The sequence below is a fragment of the Medicago truncatula genome, chromosome 6 (assembly GCF_003473485.1).
Source record: "Medicago truncatula cultivar Jemalong A17 chromosome 6, MtrunA17r5.0-ANR, whole genome shotgun sequence".
In the NCBI taxonomy this organism is placed as follows: Eukaryota; Viridiplantae; Streptophyta; class Magnoliopsida; order Fabales; family Fabaceae; genus Medicago; species Medicago truncatula.
Genome location: NC_053047.1, coordinates 2,819,391 through 2,831,604, shown reverse-complemented (window position 1 = coordinate 2,831,604; position 12,214 = coordinate 2,819,391). Strand labels below are relative to the sequence as shown.

Below are 12,214 nucleotides of genomic sequence, written 5' to 3'. Positions count from 1 at the left end.
GCTTTTTTGTTAATGTTTGGAATAACATACTTGAGCTTGTGAAAGTTCTATTATGTTTTTAATAATACAATAATATGAATAAATGGGAGATTATAATTCAGAAGTTTACACTTTAGTTTTCATATGTTACTGTACTTTTACTACAAATATTATTTTCTTTCTAATGTTTGCGTTTTAAAGCATATACTCACCTATATACACAATAATTGAAATTGGAGGTCAAGTTCTACGATAAAAATCACATTTAAAAAATAATTGTTCCATGTCTTCATTCAAAACATAATTTGTCGAATAATTTTGATCGTTTAGAGCAATAATCCGCCGACTAAGCATATTATCCTTTGTCGGATCACAATTAAGAAGCAAACATCAAGCAAAAATATAAATTTTTATCGGAACCTCTTTTAACAATAAAATATGATTGTTAGCCGGATAGATGTTTTCTTCCACTTCAATCAAGTTGTTGTAAGAAATGTTGAATGTATAACATTTGGACGAATGCAACTTTCAAACCCTTGACCTGCCATACCAACCTACAAAACAACTGAATTTTACTGCTCAACACACTTCCCCACCAACTCCTCTTCCCAAGCAAACTACCTCATTCACGACTTCCATGCGTCACCATTAACTCCCCAACCTAAAGCATTCATATATTCTACAGTCTCCATTTTGTTCATCATTAAGTCATAAAGCCTACTATATAAACCTTCGTGGAGATTGTGATACTACTGTGCAACTGATGATAAACTTTTTATTTTATTGTTGAGTAGGGATATTGCACTTATTGATATAAGTGGTTTCTAGCTTATTCACTTAAGTGATTCTTGTTCTTTTAAAAGAAAACTCAAATGCAAGAGTGTAAGGTGAGAATGTCTCCTCTATTATATTATATACCTTTACTATGTTTTAAAATTGGAGCCTTGCCGAGCCTTACAAAACTGACTTGGTAGGTGAAAGTGTCTCCTCTTTATAAACTCATATGAAGACTCTTATTTGTCCGATATAGGATTTGAGTTTTTCGGAATACACCCCCCTCACGCCCAACACTCTTTTTGGGCTTGGTGCGTGGATTGGTAAATGACCCTTGAATTCGACAAGTTCTAATACCATGAAAGAATGGTTTTTCTTGATTGTTTCATTATGTTGTAATGTGTATATTTACAATGACAATTGCTCTTCTCTCATTTGATTTTGCTCATTCTCTTCCAACGTGAGTTAACTCACGCAGAAAAATACACCTACGTGAGTTAACTCACGTTGAAAATACAACAACATGAGTTAACTCAGTCTGAGCTTTTTTACGGGAATGAGCAAAACCAAATGGGAGAAGGTCAATTCTCTTATACAGAGACATTGTCTTGGGCACCAATTATCTTGGGCATCATGTATGTCTAATTTGGACCTCAATTATCTTTAACTAAAATACAATAGGGAATTACTTTTCCCACCCTATTGCATTTTCATGCGCCCTATTATTTTCGAAAAATACTCTTTGTTCGGATTTTAGAATCTGAAACATGTATGGTTTCTAAAATCCAAAAGTTAATAAGTTGTTGGAACCTGGAGCACCTTGGAAATGCTTGTGTAATTTCTGTAAAACTACGTTTTAGATTGTATAATCCGGAATCCTTTTAGCCATTTTGGATTATAGAATCCGAAACCCTTTTTGCTCGACCAATATCTTTAGAAATATTTTTAAATAAAAATGATTTATAGGAAAAAAAATTCTATAAATTAACGCTCTTCAATTTATATTTATCTAGAAATAAAAAAGTATATTATCACTATTTTTTTCAACCAGTATATCTTTAGAAATATTTTCATATAAAAAAAAAATAATAAGAAAGATTTTTCTATAAATTAAAACTCTTTAATTTATCTTTTCACCTTTTTTATTCTTTTTATTACAATTGATTTTGTTGGGTTAGCTTTCTGTCCATATATTTTTTTCCTTATTTTCATAAATATATCCCTCCATTCCCTGTTTTCATAAATTAATTACCATTGAGGCAATGAGGTTTGAAATAAGGACCTCATCCTTGCTACTCAATCCCCTCACCACTACATCAATCTTAGTGGCTTAACTTTAAGAATCTCGATTGAATTTTGACCAATATCTTTTTTTTTTTGGTTTCTTTTACCATAAGTTAAAAGTATAATAATACTATTTTTTTTACCAATATACTTTTGAACTATTTTTCTATAATAAAAGAGTGGTAAGAAATATTGTTCTATTAATGCACACCCTTTAATTTGTCATTTTTGTTATTTTGTTTGATTAGGTTTATGTTCCTATATTTTTTTCCTTTATTGTAATCTATTTTTTAGCTTTAATAGAATTCAAACAAAGAATAAAAAATTACTTACAGTCAAAAAATTATTCTAAAATTTGCACATTGAAAATGGAAATGAGTTAATTATAAACATTTTGTAAATTTGTATAAATAGGTACATAACCCTCTTATTTATCATTACAAGCTAATAACAACTTAGGTTTATTTGTCGAGAAAGTGAAGTTAAATGGATTCTTCTTTCAAGGTAGTGTTGAAGTTAGTGGTAATGCTTTTTGCCATTGTGAGCACACTTGTTGGAGGAATTCAAGGGAATGAAGTTGTTCAAGAGACTGGAGGAGGAAAGGCTTGTTTGCCATATTTGCCATGCTTTAGGCCAGGTCCATGTTGTCCCCCTCCGTCTGGGAAGGCTACAAATCCTTAAACTTTTGTAGCTTTTTTGTTACTTTTCGGAATAAGAAATGTGAGCTTGTGAAAGTTCTATTATGTTTTTAATAATACAATAATATGAATAGATGGAAGATTATAATTTCATATTTAAATCATGATGTTCTCCACCTAATAGATTAGTCGGTTCTCCTAATGAGCTTAAATTCTAACATTATTACCAATTTTATTTACTTAATGTGCGACTCGTCGACGTCAACAATGGCTTTCACTCTATCGATACTCAAGAGCGGACTTGTTTAAGGCTTGGTGTGGCTATTGCCTCGCCAACTCATCCCAAACCTTTTTCTTCTTCTTTATATACAAGTTAGTTTTTATACTATATGATAACATATACCTTTAATATGTGTTGAAATTGGGGCTTAACGCATCGTTAGAAAACCGACTTGTAAGGTGAGAGTGTCTCCTCTTATAAACTCTTATGAAGAGTCTTATCTATCCGATGTAGGACTTGAGTTTTTTTCAACACACCTCCCTCACACGCCCAACACTTTTTTGGCGTAGTGCATGGATAGATAGGTGACCCTTGAATTTGATAAGTTTTGATACCATGAAAGAATTGTTTTCCTTACCGTTTCATTATGCTTTAATGTCTATTTATACAATGACACTTTCTTCGGAACCAAGTATCTTGGGCATCATGTATGCCTACCTTGGGCCTTAATTATCTCTAACTAATATACAATAGAGATTACTTTTCCACCCTATTGCTTTCTTTCACGCCCTATTATTTTCCAAAAACACCCTTTATTCAAATTTTAGAATCCGAAGCCAGTTTGAATTCTAAAATCGAAAAAGTTCATAAACTGTTGAAACCTGTTGCACCTTGATGTTTGTATAATCTTTGTAAAACTACATTTCGGATTGTATAATCTGAAACCCTTTTAACCATTCCGGATTATAAAATCTGAAACTCTTTTTTCTCAACCAATATCTTTAGAAACATTTTTATGTAAAAATAATTAATAAGCAATATATTTCTATAAATCAACACTCTTTAATTTATCTTTATCTAGAAGTAAAAAGTATATTATCACTATTTTTTCTCTTTTTCAATAAATTAGCACTCCTTAATTTATCTCTATCTAGAAGTAAAAAGTATATTATCACTATTTTTTCTTGATCAACATATCTTTAGAAATATTTTCATATAAAAAATAATAAGAAATATTTTTCTATAAATTATCACTCTTTAATTTATCTTTTCACCTTTTTTATTTATTTTCTTGGGTTAGCTTTATGTCCATATATTTTTTCCCTTTATTTGTACCTGTTTTTTGACTTAAAAAGAGTCACACAAAGAATAAAAAATTAATTAAAGTTAAAAAAATATGATTCTAAGATTTGCATTTACGTAATTATCAACATTTTCAAATTTGTATAAATAGGTACACACATCACTAGTCTAGCATATCATAACAAGTTAATAACATCTTTGATTTTATTTGTCGAACAAGTTGAGTTGAAATGGAGGCTTCTTTGAAGATGGTGGTAATGCTTTTTGCTGTTTTGTGCACAATGTTTGGTGGTGTTCAAGGAAATGAAATTGTTCATGGAAATGTGAAAAAGGTTTGTATTCCATTTGGACCATGTCCTCCTCCTCCTATTCCAGCCATCTGCTGCTTCCGACGACCTCCTCCTGCAAAGGCTACAAATCCTTAACATTTTGTAGCTATATAGTTACTTATTCAATAATAAATGTGAGCTTGAGAATGGTCTATTATGTATTTCATAATATAATTATTTTAATAAATGATAAAACTATAATTTGATCTTCTATATTATAGTTTTCATATTTTGTTGAATTTTTACCACGAATATTAGAATTCATTCACGAGAATTAAGAATAATTTTCCAAAAACTAGTTGTTATATTGAAAAACCTCGATGTTTAACTGAATATTGTGACACAAAATTATTATAGGAAAGTTTTATTTAAGTTGTAATCAAGCCCGTTATCTTGATATTTACAATACTCATAGTTTTATTTAAGGTGTAATCAAACCCGTAAACGTTGCACCACTTCAACACTGCGTAGGTGAGGAAAGAGTCGATTCGGTGTCCTTGTTGCCGCCGGTCGAATTGAGTTTTTTCATAGTCACAGTTGCTGCATCCCGTGACTTGTTTCAAAACATTGTCTCGTCGTACTTACTTGGTGGTTCGAGTAGATGGTGGAAAATCCGGTGTTGCTAGATCTGCAACATCTGAGTTCGTTTGGTTTTTGTTTAAAGTCGTGTTATCTTCCTTAGAAGTGGCGGCAGAGACGGTTCCATGTTTCAATTGCAAAATGGCTGCGGTTCATTTTTGGCTTTGTTTTCCTAATTCTATTATAGATTTGCTGAGATCTCCAGGATTTCAAAGTTTCAGGAATGCGTCAGCCGTGCAAGGGAAGATGGGTATGTGGTTTTGTATCCTAGTCATCCTTCTATTTGACATAGGACGGTGTGGGTTCGAAAGAGTCGCTAATGCTTGTTGCCGTGCATGGAGTTGATGAATCTTGAATTGTTTCTATGTTGACAGACGATTCATACGCTAGTTTAATAATATCTGTCATTCACTTCGTTTGATTTGGACTGTGAGGCTCGAAATGGTCGTTTAGCTTGCTGCCATTGTTGTAGGGAGTTGATGGTACATGAATCGTGTCCGTGTTGACGGAGGGTTCAATCACCGCATCAAAGACCTTTAGTTAGTTTTAGGATTAATTAGAGGTTGATACACTTGTGTGTTGGTTTTAATTTTTGTATCACCCGTTTGAGGTCGACTTACACACTTGGGCGGTTTTACTGGGTTAGATCTATGTCCCCCCAGTTTTCTCTTGTATTTTTTTTACCTTTTTTAAATAATATATATGAGCACTAGGCACATGTTTAAAGTATAGTTGAGAAATCACATATTCTCTTTCTTGATGTCTTATGCTCTGACCTTATCAAAAACACAACAAAACAAAAAAAAACCAAGCCCATAACCTTGATAAAAAAAAAAAAACAAATAATTGAAGCCTTATTTTCTTTTTATTTATCATAGGTTTATGTTTGATTCAGAGATGATCATTTCGAAACTTTGAGATGGAAGACTAGACTTAACCAAATTAAGGACATGTTTCACTTTCTATTAAAGTCTTTATGTAATGTTTTTTAAGGATGTGCTTGGATGGAGGGTTTAGGAGGGGAGGTTTACTTTTCATTTTTAAATTATAGACACTATGAAATGTTTTATAAGAAGTTAACATATTAACATGATAAACAATCATATAATACATCAATCCATTGAATAATATTTACACGTTATGAGAGAGTTTAGGAGAGAGGGCGCACGACCTGCTGGCTTCCGGCAACCATCACGCCGGTCTCCTTCGCCGGTCACGCGTTCGAACGGGGGGGAAGGGCCATATGCCGGGGAGGCAGAAAAGGGTGGGACATATGGGGAATGGGTCTGGGTGAGAAATAGGAGAAGGAAATCATTGAGACCGGAACAGGACGGACGGAGCGGACAGCGTCGTTTCAACGGACATGGAGGTAAGGGGCACGTTCAGGAGAGGCGGTTTGATCAGTCTGGAAGGGTTTTTGATCGCTTCAGGTTTGACAGTAGACTGGGAGCATGTGCATCTTCTCCTATGGTTAGGGTTTTTTCTGGTTCTGTACGCGGACGCTCCCTGACTTCCAAGCAAGGGCGTCCGTTTTCTTGCTCGCGTGATGCATCAAACAGACACAAGTCTAGGTACTCTTCAGTTAAGATTCCAGCGCGCAGATTCTTTCCCTTGGGGTCTGTTCAGCAGCGTTCTCGTGGACACTCCAATGGTGTCTATAACTATGCAGATCAAGGAAGCAGGGACGATAATGGCAGCGGCAGCAATGTTAGTCATGACTCAGCTGTGTTTTACATTACGAATTTCCCGGATCGTCTTCTGTTTGTGGATTTGAAGAAAGTTTTGGAGGTGTGTGGTATTTTAGCGGATGTGTATCTTTCCCAGTTTCGTAATGTGCGTGGACAACGGTTTGGTTTTGCAAAATTTTTGAAGGTACGTGATGTTGACAAATTGAAAAAAGCACTCAATAATGTTTTCTTTTGGGATCTTAGATTGTTTGAAAACGTAGCTAAGTTTGATAGGTTTGTTGAGGGTGATGTAGAGAAGAGGCTTTAGGGAGAAAATAATAGGGGAAATAAGGAAGGAAAAAACCGAGGGAGTTGTTAGTTAGAGAGACTGAGAAAGGTGATAGTAGGAAATTGGTACTAGGAAAGGTGAAGGTGGCAGCCATTCGTAGTGAGTTAGAGAGGGAGAGCGTGATCAAAGTGGGGGATGTTGTTTGTGGTAGAAAGGTGGAGGGGATGGTGGTGAAGGAGAAACCAGAGGTGTTGAAGGAGGAAGGGAGGTCGAAAATGGTTGTTGGGGAAGGAAGTGAGTCTGTTTGTGGTATGTGTTGCATCTGAAGTGGTTAGAGAGTATTTACCTTATCATGATGATGTTGTTTGGGCTAACAAATGTCTTTTAGCCAAAGTTAAAGATGGTATTTGCTTCTCTGGTATACAACAATCTTTTTTAGATGCTGGTTTTTTGGATTTTAATTTAATTTCTCTGGGAGGGGATAATGTAGTGTTATCTCCGGGTCTGGATGGTGACGTCACGGAATTGTTTAGTTCAGCGGCTGCTTTCTTGGGTAATTTTTTATGTGATTGTCGTCCTTGGTCGAAAGACAGTAATGTTCAATATGAGAGGGGTGCTTGGATTAGATGCTATGGGGTACCTTTACATGCTTGGAATGATAATTTTTTCTTGGAATTGGCATCAACTAGAGGTCGTCTTCTCAAAATTGATGAGATTACTGTGAATAAAGGTAGACTGGAATATGCTCGTTTTTTGATAGCAACACCTGAATTGCAAGAACTGAATTTTTTTGCACATTTTGTGATTGATGGGAGGAAGTATCCTATACGATTTATTGAAGATTTGGAATTTGGCTTAGCAGTGGATGCTTGTTTATCTGAATTCGAAGATGACAATAAATCACAATGCTCAGTTCCCGAAGGTATACCACATGAAGAGCCTGTAATTGATGCTCTTGTTCATCATATTCATGAGGATATTGTTAAATATTCGAAGGAAGGTGATAGCGCAGCTGTACCAGCCATTTGTTCAAGCATTCAAGGTATGTCAGAGAATATTGTTAAGAAGGAAAATGCAGCTTCTTCCCATTCTATTCATGAGGCCGAGAACACAACATTGAAGAATGACGTTGAGGTGTTTAATGGCACTAAGAAATGCGCACCTATAAGACGTAAGGTGGCGCCGTCGTTGCTTGGTTTGAAAAAGTTAGCAAGACTCTCAGAATTAGACAGAAAGGAATTGATCAGGTCTTTGAAAAAAGATAAGAAATCTAAAAGACTATTTTTGAAAGGGAAGTCGTCTAAAACATCTTCCAATTTTTCTTCTAGCAAGACAAATAAAGTTTCCTTGTCAGCAGGATCAGGTAATTCTGGTAAGTCTAAAGATTGGGAGAATTGGGTTGTGCTTCATGGAAATGCGAAGGAAGTGGAGGAAGATATTATAGAGGTGGGAAAAAAGATTGGTATTCAGTGTAACAACAGTTTTCAGGCTCTTTCTCGAAGTGGAGTTCATGGAGGGTTGGAAGGTTGTGGACGGGGAGTTTGATTGTTTAGTGTGGAGGGAGCGGCTGGGGAGGTGTGTGAGGTGTTGATGCTTTTTTGATGAAGATTTTATCTATTAATATTAGGGGGCTTGGAGCTTCCGAAAAAAGGAGGGAGGTTAACAGATTAGTTGCCGAGAGGAAGCCGTCAATGTTATGTGTACAAGAATCGAAGGTGGAAGTGGTTGATGAGTACTTGTGTCGATCTATTTGGGGGCCTGATCCCATGGCCTTTTCTTTTAAACCTTCTGTTGGTGCGTCAGGTGGTATTATTACTGTGTGGGATCCTAGTGTTTTGGATGTTTGGTTGACGGTAAATATTGCAAATTGTTTAATGATCAAGGGGTCGTTTATTAAGAATCACGAAATGTTTTGTTTAGTTAATGTTTATGCTCCTTGCAATAATAGGGGGCGACAAATTTTGTGGGAAGCCATTTCTAATTTGTTCTTTGTCCATGGTGATGTGGCTTGGTGTGTGCTTGGTGATTTCAATGTTGTGCGTAATAGTGAAGAAAGGAGAGGCCGAGTTGAAAATATAGTGTCAACTGACTGTGATTTTTTCAATCAGTTTATTGACAGCAATTCTCTCATTGATTTACCTTTGTGTGGTCGTAATTTTACTTGGTATCGGGGAGATGGTGTTTCGATGAGTCGCCTAGACCGATTTCTTTTATCTGAATCATGGTCGACTTTATTTCCTAATTGTATTCAAGTTGCTCTTCCTAGAGGGTTGTCGGACCATTGTCCCATTCTGTTGACTATTGATGAGGAAAATTGGGGGCCTAAACCTCTTAGAATGCTCAAATGTTGGGCGGATATTCCAGGGTATGGTGAGTTTGTTAAAGAAAGTTGGCAGTCGTTTCAGGTTCAAGGTTGGAGTGGCTTCATTCTGAAGGAAAAACTTAAAAGATTAAAGGAAAGGTTGAGGAGTTGGCATTCGAATCATACTCTTAACATTAACAGTAAGATTCAAGGGGCTAAACAAAGAATGGCAACATTGGATGCTATAGGAGAGAATAGTCCTCTGAGTGATGAGGAAGTGAACGAAATTCATATGCTTTCGGCTGATATTATGGCTTTTTCGAAACTTCAAGCTAGTATGCATTGGCAGAAATCAAGAATTAATTGGTTGAAGGAAGGTGATGCAAATTCAAAGTTTTTTCATGGTATCATGTCATCCAGAAGAAGGTCGAACTCTATCATTTCTTTGTCAACCGAGGATGGTATTATTGAGGGTGTGGGGAATGTGCGTCATTTGATCTTTCAACACTTTCAAAATCATTTCAAGAGACGTCCACAACCGTGGCCAGATATGAGTGGTTTGGTTTTCAAATCGTTGTCAATGGCGGATGGGGCGGATCTCATCAAACCTTTCTTGTTGGAAGAAATTAAAGCAGCAGTATGGGATTGTGATAGTTTTAAATGTCCTGGACCAGATGGTATTAATTTGGGCTTTTTCAAAGACTTTTGGGACATTTTAAAGATTGATTTATTGAACTTTTTTGCGGAGTTTTACCATCATGGTAAGTTAACTAAAGGCCTTAATTCTTCTTTCATAGCTTTGATTCCAAAGGTTGAAAGTCCTCAAAGGGTAGCTGATTTTCGTCCTATAGCCTTGGTGAGTAGTGTTTATAAAATTTTGTCTAAAGTTTTGGCCAATCGGTTGAGAAAGGTGGTTGGTAGTGTGGTGTCGGCTTCTCAGTGTGCTTTTGTTAAGGGTAGACAGATTTTGGATGGTATTCTGATAGCAAATGAATTGGTAGATGATGCAAAACATAATGATAAAGAGCTACTTATGTTCAAAGTGGACTTTGAAAAAGGCGTACGATTTGGTGGATTGGAGGTACTTAGATGAAGTGATGGATAAAATGTTATTTCCGCGTCTGTGGTGCTCTTGGATTATGGAGTGCGTTACAACTGCTACAGCTTCAGTACTAGTGAATGGTTGCCCGACTGATGAGTTTCATTTTGAAAGAGGACTCCGTCAAGGGGATCCTCTATCTCCGTTTCTGTTTCTGCTAGCGGCTGAAGGCCTTAACGTGATGATGTCTGCGGTTGCCTCCAATGGATTGTTTACATCGTATTCAGTTGGGACGCAGATACTTGTGTCGGTGTCTCATTTGCAGTTTGCTGACGACACTTTATTGGTTGGTATTAAGTCTTGGGCTAATGTTAGAGCAATGAAGGCTGTTCTTTTATTATTTGAAGCTATATCAGGTCTAAAAGTTAATTTTCACAAAAGCATGTTGTTTGGTGTGAATATTACTGAGTCGTGGTTACATGAGGCAGCAGTGGTAATGCATTGTAGACATGGACGGTTACCTTTCATTTATTTAGGTTTGCCTATTGGTGGAGATCCTCGTAAACTTATCTTTTGGTACCCTTTGGTAGAGAGAATTCGTCGTCGGTTATCTAGGTGGAAGTCTAAAAATTTATCGTTGGGAGGTCAGTTGGTTTTACTAAAGTCCGTTCTGTCGTCCATTCCAGTTTATTTCCTTTCCTTCTTCTAAGCTCCCTCATGTATCATTTCTACCCTTGATTCTATTTTTCTTAATTTTTTTTGGGGTGGTGGTGAGGATTCTAGGAAAATTTCTTGGATTAAATGGGATAATATTTGTTTGAAAAAGGAGAATGGAGGTTTGGGTGTGAAAAGATTACGGGAGTTTAATTTGTCTTTATTAGGAAAGTGGGTGTGGAGGGTTTTGGAGGATAAGGAAAGTTTATGGAATGTGGTGTTGCGTGCTAAATACGGAGAGTTTGGGGGGAGGGTGCGGTTTTGTGAGGGTGTTGGATCGATTTGGTGGCGTCAGTTAAACCAAGTTAGAGCTGGTGTGGGGTTGGTTGAGTCTACGTGGTTGGTTGATAACATAGGCAGGAAGGTAGGTGATGGGAGTACTACTTTGTTTTGGGAGGACTCTTGGTTGTTAAATGTTCCTCTGTCAGTGGCTTTCTCTAGACTTTATGAATTGTCAGAAAATAAAGGAGTGATGGTGGGGGTGCTTGGAGGTGGAGACGGATATTATTTGCATGGGAGGAGGAGTTGGTGGCGGAGTGTGTGGAGCAGTTGATTAATTTTGTTTTTCAGGTTGACATAGCTGACAGATGGGTGTGGAGACTCCACTCATCACAAGTATACACGGTGCATTCTGCTTATTCTTACTTAACAGCGGTGGATACTAACATCACTGCAGATTTTGATCAATTTCTATGGCTTAAAGCGGTTCCCTTAAAAGTTAATATTTTTGTTTGGCGGCTTTTTCTGAATAGACTTGCTACAAAGGATAATCTTCGTAAGAGGAATATCCTTGAGGCAACCAATGTTTCTTGTGGTGCTTTATGTGGTAACGAGGAGGACATGGATCATTTGTTTTTCCAATGCAACTATTATGGTCGTTTATGGCTTATGATTTCGGATTGGTTAGGTTTTGTTACGGTTCTCAATGGCAATTTATATTCTCATGCTCATCAGTTTTGCGCTCTAGGTGGGTTCTCAAAGAATTCTATGCAAGCTTTTACTATCATTTGGATTTCGGTCTTATATACTATATGAAAAGACCGCAACAGGAGGATTTTCCAAAATCAAAGTGCTCTTTTGGAGTTTCTACTTGAAAGAGTCAAACTCCAAACATATTGGTGTTTGAAAGCTAATTTCATCTTGTTCGTTTTTTATTATTCGTATTGGAGAATTAATCCTTTACCTTGTTTACAGACTGTTTTGTAAAGTCTGTTTTTGGTTTCTGTTTCATGGCTTACATAGCCTTTTTGTATTGTATTTAACTTTATCAGATTTCTCAGGCAATTGTATTTAACTTTATCAGATTTCTCAGGCACA

General features: G+C 36.4%; 1 protein-coding gene across 1 annotated transcript; it reads left to right on the top strand.

Moving 5' to 3' along the window:
* Positions 1-10,283: 10,283 nt before the first annotated feature.
* Positions 10,284-11,932, top strand: LOC112422667 (uncharacterized). Its single transcript, XM_024785997.1, has 3 exons — positions 10,284-10,827; positions 11,065-11,261; positions 11,468-11,932. Exons 1-3 carry the CDS (start codon positions 10,284-10,286, stop codon positions 11,930-11,932), a joined length of 1,206 nt encoding a protein of 401 aa, XP_024641765.1.
* The last annotated feature ends 282 nt before the right edge of the window (positions 11,933-12,214 follow it).